The 23,547-nt window shown below is 43.7% G+C and overlaps 2 protein-coding genes across 7 annotated transcripts in view; one reads left to right on the top strand and one right to left on the bottom strand.

The window, feature by feature from the left end:
• Nucleotides 1-4,006: 4,006 nt before the first annotated feature.
• LOC119453523 (centromere protein X-like) lies at nt 4,007-20,177 on the bottom strand. Of its 2 annotated transcripts, XM_037715566.2 has the most exons (6): nt 19,994-20,166; nt 15,549-15,600; nt 12,165-12,218; nt 9,467-9,498; nt 7,740-7,796; nt 4,007-4,198 (listed from the first exon to the last, which is right to left on the bottom strand). In XM_037715566.2, exons 1-6 carry the CDS (start codon nt 20,123-20,125, stop codon nt 4,181-4,183), a joined length of 345 nt encoding a protein of 114 aa, XP_037571494.1. In that variant the 5' UTR covers nt 20,126-20,166; the 3' UTR covers nt 4,007-4,180. The 2 variants fall into 2 exon arrangements, with proteins under 2 accessions (XP_037571494.1, XP_049524190.1); XM_049668233.1 differs by lacking the exons at nt 4,007-4,198; nt 7,740-7,796; nt 9,467-9,498 and adding an exon at nt 9,592-9,716 and having other exon boundaries at nt 19,994-20,177.
• Nucleotides 20,178-20,558: 381 nt separating this feature from the next.
• Nucleotides 20,559-23,547, top strand: part of LOC119453522 (PRKCA-binding protein-like) — a 64,492-nt gene continuing 61,503 nt past the window's right edge. For 3 of the 5 annotated variants that reach the window (XM_037715564.2, XM_049668231.1, XM_037715563.2), the window contains exons 1-2: nt 20,559-20,764; nt 22,151-22,265. In XM_037715564.2, the coding sequence (XP_037571492.1) occupies nt 22,174-22,265 (92 nt within the window). In that variant the 5' untranslated portion in view covers nt 20,559-20,764; nt 22,151-22,173. Of the gene's footprint in view, nt 20,765-20,827; nt 21,119-22,150; nt 22,266-23,547 lie in introns of those variants that run through there. The other 2 variants (XM_049668230.1, XM_037715565.2) reach the window with 2 other exon arrangements.

The following is a 23,547-nucleotide window of genomic DNA, read 5'->3' as shown; positions in this document are numbered from 1 at the left end:
TTGCAGTTATTATCGCTCTAACTCTTACACTGTAAAAACAGTTGCACCCTTTGGGGCGTATTTTTGCCACGGAACAATAATCATCTGACTTGCGTGGCTTTCCTTTCTTTAACGCTGTGCGCCCGGCACTTCTCGGTCACGAACGACAAGAGCGTTATCAGCGTGACACAGCGTTCTCGACAGGAAAGTAGCAAGTGCAGAGTTTTCAAGATAGGAAACGCAAGCAAGACAGATGACGATTATTGTTGTGTGGCAAAAATGCACCCCAAAGGGTGCAACTCTTCTTAGTGTGTAGAGGGTAGCTCTAGGAAAAACTGTTAAGAAATAACTCCAATATATTTCGTGCCGTTTCTTGGACACATATCATCTCAGGATTACCTCTAAGTAGGCACGGCTTCACAAATGCTCAATTTCAGAATTTCACCATTTAACATAATGTGAACGAATAAAAAGTTAACTGGGGAATCTTTTCAATTATACCTAGCTGGGCACAATGATTTGCTGAGGAAGTAATGCATGTCCGTCTCTTCAAGAACACCCATCTGAAGAGTCGCCATTGCGGTTTCAATCTGAATAAAAATTACCTAAAAGAAAGAACAAACGCGGTGTATTTATTTATTAAAAATACCTTATACAGGCCCGAAGAATGGGCATTTGGTAAGGGGAGCTTCAAAAATTTTACATAGCATAAAGAGCTTACAATTATGCAGAACATAAATCACTTTGTTAATAATAATACAACGAAGAATCAAGTTTAAACCAACCCTAGAATCCTCAGATAAAGAGAAAGCAAATGTTGTAAACGCGCTTGCATTTAAGTGTTATATATATGGCTTGATTCCAGAAAAACAACGAGGAAAGCAGGACAATAAAGAGCGTACAGGACAAGGCCGTGTTCTCTCCTCTCTTGTAGCGTTTTCTTTTTCTTCACAAACCTGATATACCAGTAGGTAACATACGTGTTTCTACCGAGGGCTCTAGGTAGCAACATATGATCATTTGACAGGAGAAAAGCAAACATGGTTGTGCGAACGCTTCCGGAGCTGTTCGAAAATATGCTCTCATTAAGCAGCCATAGAGACTTCGTCGCCCGCGGGCACATATTGGATGGCCATTCGCAACAATTCCATTTATCTTAAAGTGAAGCTCTTTACCTCTAGCCTCCGTATGCATCCCCCGCATGCGTTGCCGAGGGGGGTACCCTGGGCGGCTTATGTTCGTGTCCCGGCATGTGGACAGGAATGGAGACGGGAAAGGGGGAAAGAGTGTGGCGAAGGCGCTGCAGCAATGGAGACAGGTAGGGGAGAGGGGGAACAGTGTAACAACAGCGCTGCAGCAATGGAGACGGGCAGGGGGAGAGGGGGAACAGTGTGGCGACGGTGCCTGTGCACGTGGCCTGCGCTTCTGTGGTTATACGTCACGCCATTGAAGGTGCCGACACGGCTACAGCAGCGGTAGCGGCAGATGCATGGGAGGTGCGGTGACTGCGGCGGCGCTTGTGTCAGCGTAGTGAGGCGTCATATGAAAAAAAAATATTTCATAATGTATGCAACCTAAACAGCTTCGCTGCTAATCTGTCGCTATATGAATGTTGCGGCCCACGAATTTTTTTCCTAATTCTTGTACAAATATCAGTATTTATCATACGTGAACTGCGCACCACAGCACGGCTGAGGCTTTCCTGGCATTGCTAAAACTTCCGTGCTAAGCTTGACGCGGCAGCTGTGCCCACAAATGCCACGTCACGCCCATTGCAGCTCCAGCCATTCCAGTGGTGACATTATCTCCCACTTGCAAATATATTAGCAGTAACTTTCCCACGATTGTTCGCTATTCTGTCGCCACGCCGACCTACGATGCTTTGTCACGGTCACGCTACATCGTTATGCCTAGCGCGCCCGGTGTTGTAAGTCGGCAACCGAAAGTTTCGGTTTGTTACTAGGTCAACAAAACAATACTTCCACTGCTTTTACAGTATCTGACCGGCGTGATGAAAGCCGAGAAATCACCTCACAAGCAAATGTAAGGGCAATAACATGAATTTAGTGACGACGTTGCTTACGACCGCAGCCATTTTTGCGACATTACATGCGTGGATAACTTCATAAAAATGCTGGCTCTCCTATAGTCGAGAGTAGATGTAAGCATGAAATGGCTACTGGCAAGGCAGATTGGTGCCGCGATGCAGGCTTGAAAGCTTACTGAGCAGAAATGAACCTGTTTTGAAATGGACCTCTTGCAAGTCTCGTCTCGGCCAATCATCCGCAGCGCGCCGGACACTGTTGGCCTGGTCACGCAGCGTGGCGCCATCTCTCGAAGGAGATGGCGAAAAACCCACGCCGCGGAACTCACGGACCGCTGGCGTTGAAAAGAGCACAGGCAACCCTGTCTCATACCACATTTTCTTAAGTTTTGACTGGTTGCCCGGATGATCTCGTTTTACTCTCGCAACGATGCCCGGATGTTCTCGCCCCATTCTCGTCTTGAGTGTCGACATAACGGCTCTGGATTTTGGCTCGAGGTCTCTCGAAAGTCGCTGAAAAGTGAAGCTAAAAGCATTTCATGCTTGAGAATCCAGCGACACCATGTGGCTTCCAAAGTTTCGATCACTCTTAAATATGGTTGCATGGATCTGACTAGGCGGCGGTGCTGGTATACTCCGTTTCATACTTTGTAGGCAACGCTGCGAAAGCTACGCAACTATTAGTGCGGTCATAGAAGTCTCGTTCACTAACCTCTTTCGCAACTAGTGCAGTTGTTTTTGATGTGCTACACTTTCTACGAACTACTTGCAACTACAGCTAAAACTTGTGGATGTAAGGTTAGGGTACATCGCATATTTTGCTCCTTAATGTTGTACTTCCAGTATGCGATGTATTGGCCCAGGATAAGTGGAAACATGCACAATACAACCTCTGTTATGTCACAAACACTGTACACAAGTACGACTATCACGTAGACAGAACATTAAAGCTCGGTGTTTTAATTGGGCTAATTGTGCCAGTACATGATGCATCATGCAGTTTCTGGTGCTATTAGCTTTGCATTTTGTGGCACACGAAGTTGGCAGCCATTAATGGATGTCGCTAATAAACATGACTGGGAAAAGGCACAGAGGCCAGGAGCGCTCAGGAACACCGTAATGCCGCTTGATCGCCCGAAATGATCATGCCAGTTAGGACACCAGGCCACCGAGGTCCAAGGACTGGTCGAGAGCACCAGGACCAGGCAGGATAGCGCCGAGGTTCACCACCGTGTTCCCAAGCCAACAAGAGCGACATGACCAGGCTGGTAAAGACCACCAGGACGCTGGATCATTTGAAGACCTTCCTAAATCTTCCTGTTGAAGTGGCACCTGGATTACACGTCCAGCCGAGCCATCGGGGAGCTTTTTTTTTTAATCCGAGCTCATCATGCATGGAAGGTGTGCTGTCGCAGCTGGTTGCAGAAACATGTCACTCACTTTGTACAGTGACAAAAGGTACAGATCTGCGACATTACATTTATTTTTTACGTCATATTATGCCACATAAAGTACCAAGACTCATTATTATTAGATCCAATTACATTATGAATCTTTCATATATGACCCATTTTTTGTTTCACCCATTTGGTTTCACCATGTGTGAAATGGTGAACATTAACTCAGATAATTGAGCAGGTCACAAAGAAATCAGATATTTTTAGGATCAATCGGCGAATTTAACAGTAAAGCACGAAGCCCCTGGCAGCAATAACCAACATATACTAGTCCTCTGAAGCGGGACAGACAACTAAATATGAATCATGAACAGAAGTGCATTTCTAAATGTAAGCTAAGGCCTTTACTTATGAATTGCAAGAGGTGTACCGACAATGATCACATACCCTCTCGCCACCTTTGTTGACTGCAGCTACTCTTGGCAGTTTCTCTCATTTGCAACATTAATGAAATGCGGCATATTGTCACGATTAGTGCCACATTCCCACCACTAAAATTATCTTACACAAAAGAACTACAAGACAATCAGTTATAAATGCATTTTATTTCAGTAGTTCAGACTGTGAACACAAATATATACATGATGACAATGACGACTTCTATTCAAGTTAACAGCAGCACCAGCATTGTAAACCTTAGCTTTATTGTTAACACCGGCTGTCTGGCACAAGTGGTAGTTGAAGTGGCTAGGCACAATCTTCAAGGAAAGTCAAACACCTAAAAGACGAAAAGAAAATGCAAAACCTTGTGGTTACAACAGCTAATGGCTAAAGTTAATATAACAAAGCATCATATAGCACAAGTTGGAGGTCATCGGCTTTTCTCGAACACAGCTAGTCAAGCTAGGACATAAGCAGTCCTCATACTTTAATATGAAAATTTCTAAATTAAAGAAAAAAACACCCCACTAGGACGAGAATCAAGAACTATGATCCGCCATCCAGTGTAGCTTACTTGGCTCTTGTTTAATTAAAGAATAGTTTAACTGACAAATACATATAGTAGAGTACTATGCCAAAGAAACAATACCTGAAGGGAGATGCAGCAATTGAAACCCTTTTTTTTAAGTGAAAGCCATATTCTGCACTAAAAAACGAGTGCCTTGTACAAAACCTCTAGTTATGTTCATATGGAATAACATGGCCGACTCAAGGACTGCTCCACATTGAAGGTTCTGCCCGAGAATCTACCTTGGCAAACAAACGCCAAGCACAGAGCTGGGCAATATAACAAAGCAGTGTGTTTCTTCATCTGTTTAATGGCACTGTCCAGTGTTCCAATGGGGCTCATATGCTCAGGTCACCGAGCAGTTAATGTGATCTGCATTCTAGCTTAGCATTCAGTAACGTAACCGTTTCTTTGCCATCATATTCACTGTGCTGTATTAACATGACCTGAAACTTTAAACATACCACAGTCTAAGCCAAAAAATAATTTTCCTGACAAATACTATAATTTCTTTAACTCCAGATGTTGCGTTTATCAAAGTCTAACCCTTTCAGACGCCAACGAATTCTGTTGACTGAAAACTTACTTTCACCCCATTTCTTGCATATTCAGAATCGTAAAAAGCATACAGCTGCAGAAAAGATTAAGAATTTTCAATTCTTTAGTGAGTTCGACGCTGTCATGGGAGGCGACTACGCAGTTGTGAAGGCACGCAGCCGACGCGCGCATCGAGTGAAAACGAAACTACTGTTTGCCGCAACCGCTGCGGACGAAACTGCGGAGGTTATCGACGCGATCAGAGATAGCGACTACGCACTTACGGAGGCACGCGGCTAGCCGCCAGCGCGGTGTTACGCGCGGCGATAAACCCAAGAATAAAGGCTTTAAAGGCACAATTAGGCACGACGCGCTTCGGCGTTGCTGTCAGTCACGTGCCGCGTACGATTGCCGCTGAGGACCACAGCGATGCGGACTGCGCCGCTTCGTTTCGGTTGGACGCTACGCTGTTCTTGCTCTCCTGCGGCGCGCATTTGCGGTGCTCCGCGTTTTCTTTTTTTTTTTTTTTAATTTTTCCTCCAACGTATAGGACAGTGCGCACGCTATCGGCACCTACCCTATCTCCTAATAGGAGATAGGCGCATGGTGGTAAACTACGGCCTCCGAGATTCAAGTGCGAAAGCTTTTAGTTTGTCAAGTTTACACAAGATCATGTGAAAACTCACTACAGGAGCGTTACATATGAGGACATGTCTAGCAGGCTTGAAAAGCGCCCATCCGTGCACTTGATAATTATTCCTGATGCAACACACTGTGAAAAACAATTCCTGCCCACTCGCTTTACTAAAACATTTTGAACCTGTTATTCAAACTTGCAACTCGATTCCATTCAGAACATTTTCGAGGTGTATGTGACACATTTTAAGCACCATTACTGTCATTCAATGGTATTGCTGTTGACTTTCTTGGCGTACACAATTGTGCACATAGTGTCTTAAAGGGTTAAGCCAAAAATAACTTTTCCTGATAAATTCTATTAATTTTTTGCTCAAGCTGCTACCAGTTTATTTAAAAATTTATCTTCACAGATGTATGCACATCTGACATCTTAAATATCAAAGATAACTAAGTTGTACTAGGCCTGTTTTCACACTGTTTAGAAGTACTACTAAAGGTCTATTTGCTGGCTCATGGCCTAGCTCAAACACAGCAGCAGTTGCTGCTGCTGTTCTACAGCGCCAACTGCCACAGCCACAGCCGTACAAACACCTAGCTGACTGCCAACGTAAAGCCAGTGTAATGCGACTTAAAAGCAATAATTATGAATTACTGGTTAGAAAAAAAAATGGGCCTATAAGTTGTCTATTTAAAGTAGATACATGCAAAGTAACTTATTTTATAATCATTAATCATTATGTTTCAAAGCAAATTTGGGACTCTGAGATACGTGGCATTTGCATTTGATACGACCAAGCCGTCACATGCCGGCTTTCATTGCTGCACGAAAACCGTTGCGCAACTATCTTTAACAGCTTCGCTGTAAAATTCAGACTTAGTTCTGCAGAAACGCTGTGAACAGGCACCCTGCCCTGTAGCTATAGAACGATGTACTCATAGACCAAGTGGCAATATTCATAATATTTACAAAATATTCACGTAACAGCAGCTGAAATTTTGGTTGCTATTATACAATTCTTCTCTGGAGCGGGTGCCAGTGGTGCGTGTAAGTTCAAACTTTCGAATAGATCCAATATATCAGCTTCTGAACAATCGGCTGGTGACTGTATTTGTAATCTCTTGAAATTTTTTTGTCCAACACAGGAGGCATGAAAAAAAGGAAACCGCACTCGTATTATTACAACAATCATAAATAAGCTCTAAAAATGGGGCACCTTATGATAAAATTGTAAAAGTTGGCAGGTATGTACAGTGCTCAGCGAATCAAACACGACAACCCAACTATGTGCTGGCCGGTGCTTTTCTCACCCATGGTGAACGCTGGTTGATCACTGGGAACCAAATGCAGTCATGTGTCACAAAGGCTCTTGCGGTCATATGCCACGATGTATATACCACAATGTTCATCATATACCGCAGCGCCCACTGGTGGTGCAAGAAGTGCCGGCAGCCATGCCCTTCGTGTACCGGGTTTCAATCACCAAGCAGTGTACCTGCTAACCAAGCTAGCACACCTTTGAAACCGATCTACTCCTGTTTTAGGAAATGGCTGAGCCTAACTTTCCAACTGATTCGAACCCTTTTAATGCATTTCGTAATTTTGGTGGTTTGCTTTGGATGGTGTTACTACCCCTGCAGCCAGTGCAGACAGTTGCCGAACCTAAGTCTCACTTTCCAGGACACAAAATGGGATATAGCGAGTCGATGGGTTCAGAGTCTGCTGGAGTGGCACTTACAAGAACATAAAATATGCTAACGCTGGCCCATGGGTCCACAGCCTTACAAAATTGTTCGAATGCACAAGATCTTACTTCGGGTTATTCGTGCTTCTCTTGAATCCTGCACTCTCAAGCAGGGACCGTCTGCGCCGTAATTTGTAAAATAGTCTCTCCTTCTCTGGAATGAGGTGCTAACAATACAAGATGTAGTACTCTACATCAGGACAGATTCCATTTTACAATTTATTGGCGGTTTACGACGTAGTAATAACAAGCATTTACTAGCTAGACAAGTTTTGCCATTCCACAAAAGCAATCTAGACTTCGTTGGAAACATGTTGAGGCTAATTTCGGGAATGATCTTCAAGCCATTCCCTTTCATTTTATGGTAAAGAGTGTGTAAGCGCGATACTCACCAACTGCGGCAGAACTTTCTCTAGGTGCTCCGTTGTGACGACAGTGTCACACTGAACCTGAAACCATGAAGAAGGTTTAGTGATTTGCTAGTTTAACTGATGAGGGTTCAAGAATCCAAAGCATTGCCAGCACTGTGAAAGATGCCAATAGAGGGCTCGAGTTTGATTTGAACTGGCTAAGTCATTGATCTGCATCTACAGCTTGTTAAACGAGCATTTTCACACTCTGCCCCCAAATAAATGCAGCAGCCACAAGTGGTAATCAAGTTTGAGACATTGTGTTCAGTAGAAAAACTATGGCCATGCAGCACCACAGTGGTTTCCTAGAGCAGCCGATTAGTCTTCACTACTAAGCATAGAAGAAAACTAATTCTCGCTTGTATCTAAAATTAGTACTGGCATGAAAATGTTGTTTGCCACTTTTTTTGGTAGCTGTCGACTCAATTTTTACTGTATGAAGCCTCAATTCTATGGAGAGTGCCAGAAATATTTAACTACACCATCCCCTCTTTACACAACCCATTCAAAATGCTTGTCAAGCACAGCATGGCTTCGGACATGGAGAACGAGACTCATCAAGCCACTGAAAGCAGAAGTTGCAGTCATGTGGCATCACAAAGTAAAGGATGTGCCACCCAACCCAGTGTCGTGGTTGAAGGCCATATAATGAGACTGTCACCGAAAGCTGCAAAATTGGCCCTTGCAACAGTTCGCTTCTCTTGGAGAAGCAGGGGGACACGCTGTCCAATCGTGTCCCGCTGAGTGCTGAATTGTCTGGGCATTCAGCAGCACAGTCGTAGTGTGTGTGCATGAGTCAGTGGCATCCGGTACTACAAGACTGCCACAGCACGTTCCAATGACGTGATGAGACTCCTGTTTCATGTGTGAAGCCGCCCAGCGCTTGGCGCGTGTGTTGAACTCGCCACATTAAAAGGTAACGTAATTATTTGTTGCGCTCTCAGGCAACTTAGGCTCCAGAGTGGTTTGACCACTACTCAATAAAGCAATAAAAATGAGACAACAATGGTAGGCCAGTACTCCTTTCACTGATGACACAAGCATTCTTTTTCATTATTTAAGAAGACTGCTGACCTGAGAGACCATAGCAGAAAAGGGCTAACACTGAAATACACGTAAACATAATTCACAATTCACATAAAATCCTGGTGTATAAGCAATGCATGTAATCGCAGTAACAACAGCAGAAAATGTGGATTATGCCACAGCTTACTAAAATAAGATCAACCGTTTAAAGGACAAATGCAGTAACGTAATATAAGGTATAATACTTGGTATAGTCAAGCACAATACAGGGGGAACAAAATACGAGACAGGATACTCAGGGTACAACAGGCCGAATAAGACTATTAAATGTTCAGACCACTGTACCATTAAATAATGGCACACCCCGGACAAGGATGTATAGTTCAAAACCCGCCAGGGCAGCAAGGCTGCCAGGAGAGAAAGTATATCTGGCTTTGCAGTCATGCAGAACAGTTACGGATCAAACCCAGTAAGCATCTCCTGTGCATATCTGCAGCAGTTTTTGTTAAAAGATGTAGCAAATAGTGGACCACTGCTAAAATTAGACTCTGGTGTCGATGTAAATGAAAGGCATTCTAGTGCTTTTAATTAATGGAGAGACCACGTGAAGACCTGACCACAGTGGACAGACAGAAAACATAGCAGTCCAAGAGTACCACAAAATGCAAGCTTGAAGCACGTACCTTTGCTTGCTCAGTGGCCCTTTGTACCGCTTCTGCATGAAAATAAGAGCAAAGAGATATTTGAGATGCCAAGCGCTTCACATGTGTTAATAGATGTGGCTAAAAAGTATTATAAAACATTTTATACTATCTATAGCTGTCTATATTTTTGTTGAGCAAATATAAGAGCTCTGAATGTCACTCCAACCAATTGTTCTTGTGTTATCTTTGTTATTCATGTGATAATTGACCTTCCCTATAGCAATTGGCCCTGAAAAAAATTTGCGTACTGTTAGTAGAAATAAACGACAACATTTATAAATTTTGATAGCTCCCGTAAAGTGCCTGCATATACAAACAGGTCGGCATGTCTGTGGATGTATTGTTAACAATAAAATCAATTTCAGAAGATACACTGTGGAAGACCCTCAATGCCACTGTTAATCGCTGCTCGCCAGCAGGCTTTTCCAATGATATTTTATGGCTCACTGCTACTGTTTGTATTTGCTGTTCAAATGATTTGTTGCTGTGGTGATGTTATGTTTAGCTTCAGCCACACTATGCCATGTGGGAAAATGACTTTCACTATTTAGTAATGGTAGTAAAAAGCTTCTGCGTTTGTGGGCCTTTACAACATAATTTTTTCCATAGTGTTTTTTTTTAAATACAGACTCAGCTTACCGGCCTCAACCCTGGCGACCCAACAACTTCGTCTGCTCTTAATAAAGTTAAATCATCATCGTCATACATGTGGAACATCTAGTGTACCTTTCCAGCTTAGTGCAGTACAATTGCATTGTTTTACAAGGTGGAGCGACACATTTGCTATTGTTGCAATCACTTTTGGTCCCATTACAAGGCCACCCATTGGTGCTTCTTTAATCAAGCTGAAGATTTCGAAAGACGTGTAGCCCAATGGCTCATTTTTATTGCTTTATAAGTTTATACGCTTAATCATATGATTAAAATGGAGAAATATGACTGAAAATAACGAAAAATCTAAGTAAATCAAAAAGGTCACAGGCCTGCACAGCACACACAACACAGCTGAAGCTAGAGTAGCGGCTCCACAGGAGCTCCATTTTTGGCATCATGCACTAACAGGGTCTTCGCGACTGAATTCTCTTGACAAGCTCGTAATAGGCTAAAAAGTGGCAATCACTCATCACAAGCCAAAGCCATAAAGATCCCTTAGCTGTTTTGTTACCGCACCGATAGAAATCAATCAATTTGATTGGCAGTTTTCCTATGCGTTATTAAACATTTCTCTTGGAATTCTTCTAGTAACATCATGCACCATCTGAAATGATGACTGTCAGATTTGACAATTTTTGGCAGACTGGGTAGTCTGAAAAACAAAACTTCGAGTGGAAGTACCTTTGCAACTAGCCTCCAGTGCTCCTAACACTTCACCAAAAAGATGCAGAATTTGCGCTTCGATTGACTCAACAACACGATTTTTAAATGACAGCAGCAGTGAAGACACAGAAGCTTCTCTCGGGTTGTCAATTTTCTGATCCGACACCTAGGTTGTCTTAACAATGTCCCAAACAATGGGTGCGTGTTATTTTGGTAATCAGGTTTCGACTACTACCATCAAGTGCAACTTTATTTTCCCCACCGTGGGCTGCTTTTATCTGTCAGTGCTTCGACAGCGTATGCATAAATTATTACGAGCAATCCTTCGCATTGTGCGGGGTTTTCAGTCAATTTTAGACTGACCTTCAACCGAAGCTTGACTAGCTGTATAATCTTACATTTACAACACCACCTGTGCGAGTGGCCGTATTAATTACTGTACAATATTGTGCAACACTCCACATTACAGTGGAGCACTGTACAGGAATTGAACAAGGCATGTGGAGGTTCCAGCGCCAGTTGAATGCGCACTAGCCACTTTGCTTGCACAGAAAAGCTGACTGAATGAAATGATCAAGTATGAGAACGCTTCTGCATGCTTCCCTGACCTAACAACCATTGCTTTGTGAGCCTAAATGCAGTAAAAGCAAACCAGGTACCTGCTGCAATGAGTAAAAAGAAATGCTCCCTGTACAATAGGAACTTACCTGTTCTCACAATTGTGAAGCTTTCTGCTTTCCTGCATAGCATGGGCATCATAGTGATGCCCATGCTGTGTAGGAAGATTTGTTGGTGTCATTACTAGCCATAGAGGCTAGTAATGACACTAACATATCTTCATGATAATTTTTTTGCATGATCTGATTTACAAAAGTTGGGAACTAGGACCAAGGTGCATATTTCGTATATTTTAGATTTTGTTTAACTGTCAGTACTGATACTACAAAAAGAAAATTATTTTTAAAAATTGTCTGAGCAATGATTACTACTTTACATACACTCAAGACACCAGTGATCAGGCTATAATTTTATGTATCGCAGTATACATTGCGACTACTACGTCTTGAAATAAAATGTTCAAAGATAAAAGCACCGAAAATGAGCATGTTTCTAGCGGTACTGAAAGAGTTGACGCCTTTGAATTATTTAATGCAACTCCTGGTGCTTCTTTAAAGATGTTTAAGCATTATTGAAACATTTATCAACATCCTGCATGCAGATATCTTATGTAACTACAAAGGTCATGAAGGTGGCTAGTTTTGTAGTGTTGGCAATGGATCGACATGTGAGCACATTGAGAGATGAAAGAGCCCATAGCTGGTTACCGCTATAAGGATACGGTGAAGGGAGCAAGACTCACCCATTGTAAACACCCGGAAGAACTCTGCAAGCAGCTTGACTGCATCGGCACTTACTGCGAGGATGGAATGAGAAGCAACAGTAAAACAAAATGCAAGAGCTCGCTTGTGATTAGCGTGAACAGCAATGACGTGCAGCATAAAAGGGACCGTGAGTGATACTACCATTCATTGCTGCGATGGACTACTGAGGTCGAAATGCCGATTGATCTGGTTTTCTATCTCAAAGCTCAAGAAGGCCCCGACTGGGGCTGCCAAAACTCCCGCAGTATTTACATTTCATAATGCTGCTTTTTTTTGGTGTGTGGACACAATGACATGTGTTGGATTTTCTTTTTTTTTCCATATAAAAAAAAAGAACCAGAGAAAAGTTAGGTTGCTCTAAATGCTTTTATCAGTCACTTCTCAAGAACCTTCAAGGACTTCTGCACTGACACCACATCCATTAAGCAATTTGAATAACAGTTAGCTAAGTAAACCCACTTAAACAATTATTTCTGCACAAATAAAAAAAATTGTACTCATGGCTGGCATGAATAATGCCCATCTACATACAGTAGGAGCCATTTGCATAAAGCGTTCTGTTATTTTTTAATTTATTGCTGACGTTTAGTCAGGACAGCCAGTATGCATAAGCTATTTCAGGCAAGTGGTGATCACGATGCCTTATGATTACCGATGTGCTGTCAAAGGAGAGCATGCTACGACACTAGTGATAGGTGACAGGTAAGAATCTGGTACACTTTAAAAAATTTGCACATTCCCATGATGCAGTGTCCCATCTGCCCTATAGACCTACACCATGTTTGTAAAAAGCGGTCAGCACCATCGATATATTTTAGGCCCTATGGCGACGACGCGTAGGCTCCGCCCACGTTCGCTGCCCCCACTTGCACGCGAGGATGGCGTTTTTTTTCCATACTCCCAACAAAAAACAGCTATCAATTCCCTGCCTCTATGTCAACTTGTCGCCATTCCGTTAAGTTATCACACATCATTTTTAGGAGTTATAGTTGACACTCATCTGAAATTTCACCAACATATCAATTTCACTTGTAAAAAGATTTCATATGGCATTAGGGCATTATTAAAATCAAGAAAGTGCTTTAGCATAAGCACTCTCAAAGCGCTATATTATGCATTCATACACAGTCATCTAACTTACTGTATTACATCATGGGGTAGTTCATATTCAGTTCACATCTGGCCTCTGAAGGTACTGCATAAGCAAGCCGTGCGACTTATTACCTCCGCTACTCGACTGACGCCATCAGATCCTATTTTCGTCCCGCTTAACATACTACCTATCTCCGAACTATATATTTGCAGTACGTGTGTTTTGTTTTTTAAGGTTTTTCATTGCATGCTCATAATCGATATTTTCCCTACCGTCATGTTATCTAATACAAACAGAACAAGATTTGCAATCCATAATAACCTTCTGCACCCCAGAATACGTACTAATTATGGAAAAATGAGCATTGTTTTCTCATTCATTTCATTGTGGGACTCACTCCCATCTGTACTCAAAGAAGTAATGCCTATTCATGTATTTAAGCGAAAGCTAAAAATGTTTTTATTCAATGTATAACTGATGCTTTCCCTTAACTCTCTTTACTCTGTTTTTCATTACGTTTTTCTACGTAATCACTGAAATATTCCACGTTGTCTTTGTTGAGAGTTACATTTCGAAATTGTTGGTTACTATATATTCACTTTGTTAGTTTTCTAAACTATTAACATAGGAGGTCCCGCCTGCGGTTTGTAACCATGGGACCTCCTTCTGCATATTCAGTTGAATTGTAATCCCTTATTGTTGCATTAATAAAGATTGATTGATTGATTGAATGGGGTGGGGTGGAGGGTTTTTCTGATTTTATTATGAAGCACACGGTAGTGGGGGCGCCGGATTATTTTTGACTACGTGAGGTTCTTTAATGTGCACCCAGGGAAACATCTTGCATTTCGCCCCCATAGGAATACGGCCGAATGAGACGGTAGGCCTAGCTCGCTGACCGCACAGTGACGGCCGACAGAGCTTGCGATCTGGCCTGCCTCTCATCATAGTGCGCTTATATTTGACAACACGATTAACGTGGGCTTAAATGAATTCGTGCAAATAGCAAATGGTGTCTTTGGTGCCATTAGCAAACGAAACGTAGTATACTTGCAAGCCAGCCGTGCTACCTCGCTGAGACGGCCGGTGCTTGGGTTTCTGTCCGCGATACAAAATGCCGTCGGATCGTTGCTCCTGATTGCGCCAGTGGTTTAGTACTGGGCGCTGCTTTACGAAACACACGCAAATTCGAAATATTTTTTCTTTTAAGAGCTATTTCATGTTAAAAATAAGTTGTAGCCGATTTCTACGTCGCCGTGAGTGGCAACAGTAGCGAAGCCCTGTACATTTTATTTCGCGCTCGAAATTTAATTACCGCGTTTAGGCGCGTTTATGACATCCACACTGAAACTAAAGCATCTGTGACTGAGCTGCCTGCGCATGTGAACGTGTGATAGGATATCTACAGTGCAAGTGGTACAATTCCTTGAGATGAAAATAAATTTGAATCTGACGTGCTTTGTGGGGCATCTGCTCACTCGACCTACATTCCAGGCTAATCCTAATCTAGCTGTCCCACAGTGCAGCAAGAAATTGTAATGACGCTCTAATAATGATCTTAAGATGATAGTTTGGATCATGCACGCCACTCAAAATAAAAGAGAAGCTTAATGGTTACGAAATGTTTTGCGCGCAATGGATGATCTGGTATGAGAATCCAACTTTTGCTTTTTACCGCGGCAGCCCATTGCTTAATTGCGAAGGTTTTCATCAACAGGAAACCTATGAAAACTTAAGCTTCTTGCATATTTCAACGCAACTCAGCACGCCGACATACTGCATTTCCTTCGTTGTAAGATCACAGAATAGAGACCTCACACATGGAACTGCACAACCACCCGCGAAACCCAGAGGTTGCTGTGGTAGGCGTGACACGGGCGGCGGCTCGGCGGCAGAGTGCCTACCATGCGAAACTAAATTCCGACGACAGCACCGCCGCATTTTCGTGACGTAGCGCCGTGGTGTAGGTCTATATATTGCCACATTCAATCTGCGGAATGTAAATGACGACGAAGTTCACAGGCAGATAGAAAACACGAGGTCCACGCCTGATCATTCAATCTCGTCTTTAGTTAAAGTGATCTGTCCTGTATTCCTCATTTCTGCTGTTCCGGCATTGTGAGAATATATATGCTTTTCCACAGAATAAGGGCAAGTTCTCCGCAACTCCTGAGTCACAGACAGTGAACCTATCGACAAGATTGAAGCAAAATTAGCTAAAGCAGCAGCAAATAGTTTCATATTTAGGCAAAATCTGTATGCTACTCACTCCTTGTCTTCTCGTCTTCAAAGTTCAGCTTCATCAGCTCTTGGATGGTCTTCTGCATTAGATTCATAAATAGCGAGAAATTAGGTCTGTTCTAAAGAGCCACTGAGAGCAAACATCAAGCTTGCATACAGTGAAATATTACATTCCCCCAAAATTACTGTTTTTCTTGTTTCCAGCACTGATGACTTATAATCATGGGAAAACAATATCATTGCTGGCCACAGTCTCCGAGGTCAGTTGGTGGAACAGTGCATGTGCCGACAATGTCAGAGGAGATGCTCTTCTACTCCATGTGAACCTAAGTGTGACGCAGAGGGGTGTTGCTCAACCGGAAGCTAAGTGAGTTGTCATAGGCACAGATGACTTTACAAAATAAAGCAGAGATAGGCACACTGCTGGATTCAAATAGATATAATATAACCTAATTAGGTCACACAGGCTAGGTGACCAAGCGTCACCGTCCCCAAATCAAAGGGGATACCATTAGTGGTCATCATCATCATACTAAAGTCTTCAGAATATCTTTCCCTGCTCACCTTTTTTGTTTCTCTAAACAGCTCATACGGTAGCTCCAGCTATGAGCGTCATTCCCTCATTTCGGTCGTGAGCGTGCAGCTAGGCCTCCACTGCCACAGTGACTATCCATTCCTCCACTCTGCATTTCTCCACCTTCAATGTGAGATAAGGTGGTCCTTTACTGTCAATTCTCTTGGAATTTGAGGACCCCATGTCTTTCTTTGCCTTCTCTCCCTGATTACTCTGTAGAGTTATACTCTCCGCTTTCGGGAGGATGGGCGTGGTGTGCTCAGCAATCCCTACACTAGACCAACATGCACACTGATCAGCAAGTACAAAGAACTGTTGAGCGACTCCAGCCATAAATGAAACACGGTGGAGGTCGCAGAGGCCATCAAAGGACAATGCTACTTTAACTTGTTCTGAGAAGTACCGCTGAAAAAATCTTGCAAGGAGAGGTGTTTGGTGAATAGTAGGGTATAATTAACATTATAATTTCTTCCTTTGTGCTCTTGAATTCCTTTAAGAGAGAGATGAAGAGAACCTTTTAGTCAGCCTAGCTTGATAGATTAGCAGCTCTTGCAGTTTTTGTTAGGATAGTTTTACTATAAATGCAGGTCTTAGTAATTCAGAAAGGAGGCAAAAACACGAAACGGGCAGCACAGCCAGCATGTTGTAATTACCGTACCAGCTTTCAGTAATGTCATATAACTCTATACAGTCTGCTTGGCACTATACTTTGTTTCATACTTAGCAAGCAATGTTGTGTAAGCTACGCAAGTAGAAGTTTAAGACAGCTTTATTGACACATATAGTAAAAGTTTTATAAAGATAGTCGGGCCCAATAGCCTTGTTCCTGGTCCTGGCAAGTAGTGCAGTCACAGAAGCCTCACTCAGCATGCTCGACAGTGCAGCTCTCATTGGTCTATAACGCTTTTTATGGAACAATTACTTCATCTACAGTCAAACCCAGTGATAACAAACTGTTTTGTGTGCCATAAATAGTTCCGACATATAAGGCAATTCAATATACCCAAACTCACCTATAACAAACTTAAGTGAACTTTGGTTATGCATTTGTAACTTACGGATTTGTTATCTCTTGTGCAGAAGAGAAGCAAGGAAGGAATCCATATATTGAAAACAACAGTACGCATAGTGGGCAGCAATTTTTGCTGGTGCCTTGAAGTGTTCCTCAGCATCAATAAGAATGGCATTCTCAATGTGAGAGATTGCGCAGACCTGCTCCTGTTTGCTTCCTTCAATGCTCATACAGTACCGGCACAGCGCATCCACTGCAAAAGCGCATCATAAAGTGTCGGTTGGGGTGGCTCCTCGCCTAATAGCATGGCCCGATGTTTGATATATCCAATGTTCATCATCATGGAGAAGTTATTTACATGAATATGGAGCAGTAAGTTCCGCGTGTTCAGTACTGAAAATACACTTAATCCCCCTGGCTTCGGCTTTACCACAATTACAACTTATGGACGTAAGCCTATGCAAAGTTACATATTATTCAAGCACTTTTGTGCTTCCAGTATGCGACATGCTATGTTGCGGTCGCGAGCACTCTAGCTGCTTGTTGCAGAAATGTGTCACTCCGTTTGCTCAGTGGTAAATGGGATCACATCCGAGATGCCTTCCGTGAAATAAATACGAGGTCTGTTGGAAAAGTATCCGACCTTATTTTTTTTGCGAACACCTGATGGATATGAAACAAGCGCGCTTGCATCAGCCAACCTTGAACCTTCGCGCGCATGCGCGAATTTTTTCCCACCTGGCGATAGCATCAGTCGCTGGGACGCAGCATTTGAGTGAGGTAGTGCGCAGTGCTCTCATCGGTTCTTTTTACTGCAAGGAAAATGGCGGAGCTAGTGGAGCAGCGCTACTGCATCAAATTTTGCCAGAAACTGGGCAACAGCCAAGTGGAAATCATTCGGAAGATTCAGACGGCTTTCGGTGACGGTGCTATGTGCTAAGCAGCACACAGGAGTGGTACAACTGGTTTAAAGATGGCCGCACATCAGTGGAGAGCGAGCCACGCTCCGGTCGGCCATCAACATGCCAAAATGACCAGGTCATTGCCGAAGTGAACGCTGTCGTGATGTGGGATCGTCGTGTGACTATCCGAGAAATTGCGGAAGAGGTGGGCATCAGCACTTCTGCACCTTCCATTATGACCGAAGATTGGACCATGAAGAGAGTTGCGGCGAAATTCGTGCGAAGCTGCTCACGGCGGAGCAAAAGAAACTTCGTGTTGAAGTCTCACAGGACATGCTGGATTCCACAGTGACCCCGACTTCATGAACACCATAATCACTGACGAGTCTTGGGTGTACAAGTACGACCCGGAAACCAAATCCCAGTCGTCACAGTGGAAGCATTCCACGTCACCAAGACCAAAGAAGGCCCGCCAAGTGCGCAGCAACGTCAAAGTGATGCTGACTGCTTTCTTTGACTCCCGCAGTGTGGTACACCCCCGAGTACGCACCACAGGGTCAAACAATCACCGAAGAGTACTACAGGGATGTCCTCCGTCACCTACGTGATGCTGTGGTGCAATAGACCAGAGTTGTGGTCAACAGGAAATTGGCGCATCCATCACGACAATGCTGCTGCACATTCCTCGCACTTGATTCAGACTTTGGCAAAAAACCAGACTCCTGTAGTTCAACAGGCTCCTTACTCTCCTGATATGGCCCCCTGCGACTTCTGGCTGTTTCCCAAAATCAAGAGGCCATTGAAAGGAGCGCGATTTTAGACAAGAGAGGACATTATGGCTGCAACAACAGCTGAGCTAAGCTCCATTCCGAAAGAGACCTTCTCGGAATGCTTCCAACAATGGCAGCACCACTGGGAGAAGTGTGTGGAGTCCCAAGGAGGGTGATTAGGTTTCCAACGCTCCAGTTATGCCAGTTCTTTTTCTTCGGCCAAAGGTCGGAAACTTTTCTAACAGACCTCGTACGTCATATAAGTAAGAAACTTAATGTGACATAGCATTACATGACATACACCTGTATAATTCTTTCATTTGTGTTGACCCTTTTTTGGTCGGGATTGCGAGTTTGGACAAGAAATCTCCACAGCCTTTCTAGCATCGCCTGCTAACTATAAAATGGAGAGTAGTTAACTGAATGGCAGTGAAACATTAATGCAGTGCAATTGATTAGCTCTCTTCATAAGTGCCCAAAGGCAAAGAAAATGAATGGAAAAGGAAGCACGGATCTTTTAAGTTTTTGTGCTTAAGAGTGGCCAAATTTGGCCACCGTTAAGTGAAATTCATAATATGAGCCTGATCTCATTCGCTTTGCTGTTTGAGCAGGAAGGTCAAAAACGTGAGATTGCCGAGGTGTTCTTTGGGTTCCTCATATCCCAAAAAGAAAATGAAACATACTAGAACATCTGCAGAACGTCGCCACGGATGCGTGGTTGACTGAACTGGCTTTCTTGTGTTCTGGATTTACACGAAGTGTTACACTGACATCTCAGGAAGGAACTAGTGTTGCAAAACGAAACGGCAACTGCAGCTTCCTTTCGATAAGATATTACCAGACGCGCCAGCGAATTAATTTTGTAGAAACCTCAAAGCGTTGAGATCGATAAACAACGTACCGGGGCGAGATGGAAATGGCCTTCCGCGTTTTAATATAGACGCAAAAGTCGACCCGTGGGCAAGCGTTCTTGTTTACAGCGGATATTTGCAGGGCAGCTAATCTACCGCAAATCGTAAACGACACAAGCGCCTCGACAGTATTTCACTAGCACCAACCGCTGTCAGCGACGAAAGTTTTATTTACTATCAATCTGAAGAACATGGCATAGGTATTCGTCCTATAATTTGGAAGTCGCAATGGCCCACACAAACAACCTTTGCAAGTCATTCGAAAGGGTAAACAAACCAAGCTGGAAGAACGAGTAGGCCTTACTACTTTAAACGTCGTCGTCCGCGTGATCATCTCATTGGCGACTACTTCGGCGTTGTCGTCCAACACTTCAACATGTTCGTCGTCTACTCGATCTTTCGACGTTTGTTTCGAAGCGCCCGCTTTTGCCGCCATGTTTCCTCAGCTTGGAGGTCACGTGACACAAAGTAGTATACGAAGGATGGATGATTGTACGGATTGTACAGTAGAAAGATCGGGCCATTCCTCCTTGGGCCGTTCAGATTACAGAGTTGTTCCTTCTTCCAAATGAGAGAGCATAAAAATCAAGATTGCTAAATTTCATAAATAGCATATTTTCTTTGGCATACAAAAATGCGTAACAAATCTCATTTTATTTTTTTTCTTGAGCAATATTGCCAACAACATATTCAATAAACAACCAAAGTAAAATTGTACGTATAAATTTATTGAGGGATGTGTACTTTATTAAATAATTGTTGTTAAAGGTGAAACCTAACAAAAAAAAAACTTGAAGTTGTTTCGGTTTTGCTTTCGGCCTAGAGAGATAACGAAAGATTCACGCCCTTCTTTCCCGAGCGGGCTTGCGGCGCTTGCGCTGCCTGTACGCGCACGCAGGCGGAGAGGCACGTCGCCGTGTGTTCTATGCCGAAGCTTGCTACGCGAATGGTGCGGTTGTCTTGAAAGCCCCCGTGCGCGATCTCTCTTCTCGTTGCCGGCGCCTTCGCGGGGCCCCAACCTCGTCGCAAACATGTTGGATCTTGAAGAAAACTGCTACTTCGAGGAGGACAAAATGTACGTAAACGAGTACGGCGCCGTATGCTGTAGCCCAACTCGCGACATTTCCGCTTTGCGGCGTGTCGAGCTTTGGGCAGCTGCTGCCTTTCTCATCGACGCAGCTGCGGCTGTGTTTCATGTGCGGCTGCTGGCGATGTTTTGTTGCTCTTGCTTTCTTTTACTTTGGCCGCCTCGCACGCAAAGTTCAGATGCTGGCGGCGATGCTACACCCGTGGCTGCTGTCAGGCGCTCGTGTTGGAGCTGTTTGCTGCCGCGCACACACGATATATGTGTGTCGAGTTGGCACCTCGCTTGCTGCGGATTACGTGCGCGGCTGCCGTGGTTCATAGACTCGGGAACGCACGCGCTCAGGTAGTATGTATATCTTGCCTTGAGAGAACACGATTCTACTACAGCGCATTAGTTGATGGTGTTGCCCGTTGTGAAACTGAAGTAAACGAACTGCGCGTGACACTGTAAGTGCGTACTTATGACACGCCGAGTCTCACACAACTGAGCTTTCAGACTAGACATGACAAAAAATTAAAGATCGGCTATCGAAAAAAAAAGTGTTTGGGCAGGTGACTAAAGACTTCTTTTCCGCACTACTCGCTTGTATTGCTGGGAAGCCAACTGCATATTATATTATACTACTTATTTTTTGCCACTGCAACTGTAGAAATTGAGCCTTTAACGATGAGCATACCTTGTTGACATAGCAGTACTGAGCAAAATAATTTATGGCAGGCTTACCTCATCACAGGCAAGCCAAGGTTAATGACAGATGAGCCTTAACTGCTTGTCACAAGGCAGTATAAGCCAACGAGTTGTCGTTGCAATGCTTGCACCAGGCTTCCGTCGTTGCTGCGGTTCACGTTACACGGCTGAGGCATTTGGCATAAATTCATCACACACTAACTTGACAGCTCTTCTGTGGCAGCATATACACCATTTGGCAAATATTATTGTGCGCTGTAATCTGCCTAAGAAACTGTAAGAACGTCATTTTAACCTGTAATGCATGTATGCCTATATTCTGGGTGTGCCTCAACTGCATGCCCATTTTTGGGTTGAGGAGCATGCTGTCACATGAAACTGTCGAACATGGCGAATAAGAGCCTTCTTTCACTTCTCACTTTGCTTTCCAAGGAAAGGTCGGGCTCCCACAGATGTCTCCAAGGTTGACCAACATACTCCTGCTTGTTCTTGTTCACTAGTGCATGCCCTGTATACTGTTCTTTTGCAGTTTATGCCTTGTTTTTGCCGATTACCTTCTCGAGGGTAATGTGAAACGTGTGTGCTTTTTTGTTACATGCACGGATATGTTTTTGCATCCTTGCCCTCCACCCGTCCCCCCCTCCCTCTTCTGTTTTTGTTATTTTTCTCTCGTTCGCTGGCACGTAGTGGCAGCGCGGCGGGCGCATGCTATGTCTGATGTGGCGTGTGGCTACCAGCTTGTACCCCAAGAGGACCCCGACGACTCGACGGATACCTTCTTCTTCACAATGGAAGACCGCATGTATGTCTGTTCATGACCCCGCTATCTTTACCTTGACTGTAATGGAAACATCTTTGTACATGCTTGTTTGGCTCCCTGCTGAGGTGCAATTGCTTAGATCACGAAAGTTGCTTTGGGACACCTGTCAACCTTTTGTTTGTTGCTGCTTGCCTCTCTGCATTGCATGTAATACTCTGTTTGGTTGTCAGCAAAGAGCATTTCAGTGCGCACAGTTCAACTGACATGATCGAGGTACTGAAAATGAACACAAAAAGGAAGCCTATTTGTGAATTTTTCGAAGATGCATTCTGTCAGATATTTCATCTCATCCAAGTTTCTCGAGGCCCCTACGTCGGTGTTGATGCCTGTCTTGCAGACACATGGAGGGCTACAACTCTTGGAACAAAACAGTCACTTAGCTTCTGCTTTGCTTAGGTTAGTTTGGCTTTTGAGCAGTCAGGTTCCAGATGTGGGCAGCTTAATAGGTCTCTGCTGTCCTCTTTTTTTGTCTGGTTTTTGAATTCCACCCACTGCATGCCACGATGTAGGTTAGTTGGCTAATAATCTTCCTGCAGACCTACAGAACTCTAGCCTGCATCACGCGCCGCATTATCTGCATTGTTCTTAGCCGTTTCCATCTACTGATGATGAATCATCATGAGTAGCACTTTTTCCAGTGCAATACTTTGTTGCCAAGTTTAGCAGGGTGGGGGAGCTGATTCCAAAGCTTTAGTGCTTTTTCATGGGTTATAACATTTGGCCTTGATGTGGCTCTGTGCTTCTCTCTCTTATGTGGCGCATTTCGTGATGACCGCTGTGGTTGCTTAGTGGCTTTGGTGTTGCGCTGCTAAGGACGAGGTTGCGGGATCAAATCCTGGCCACGGCGGCCGCATTTCGATGGGAGCGAAATGCAAAAACACCCCTGTACTTAGATTTAGGTGCACGTTAAAGAACCCCAGGTGGTGCAAATTATTCCGGAGTCCCCCACTACGGCGTGCCTCATAATCAGATCGTGGTTTTGGAACGTAAAACCCCACAATCTTAATTTAACCTAATATTGTAATCTCAAGTTTGCTCTATGCTAACGATCAGCCTCATTTGGTCTCTAACTACTACTATTGTATTGGTTTCAGAATATTGCAAATAAAAAAGAATTCTTCTATTTAAAGTAGTAAGCCATGGTGAGTGTCACTGCCCAAATCTGAAAAGTATTTATACTTAATGAGTACTTAAGCATTTGAAATTATACAACAGATTGAGGTAGTTGTCAACAGAAAACACACCACTGCTCTAGAAACGCGTC

This window comes from Dermacentor silvarum, chromosome 5, assembly GCF_013339745.2.
Source record: "Dermacentor silvarum isolate Dsil-2018 chromosome 5, BIME_Dsil_1.4, whole genome shotgun sequence".
Classification (NCBI taxonomy): Eukaryota; Metazoa; Arthropoda; class Arachnida; order Ixodida; family Ixodidae; genus Dermacentor; species Dermacentor silvarum.
Note: the sequence above shows the minus strand (reverse complement) of the source record. Positions and strands in the feature narration are given on the sequence as shown.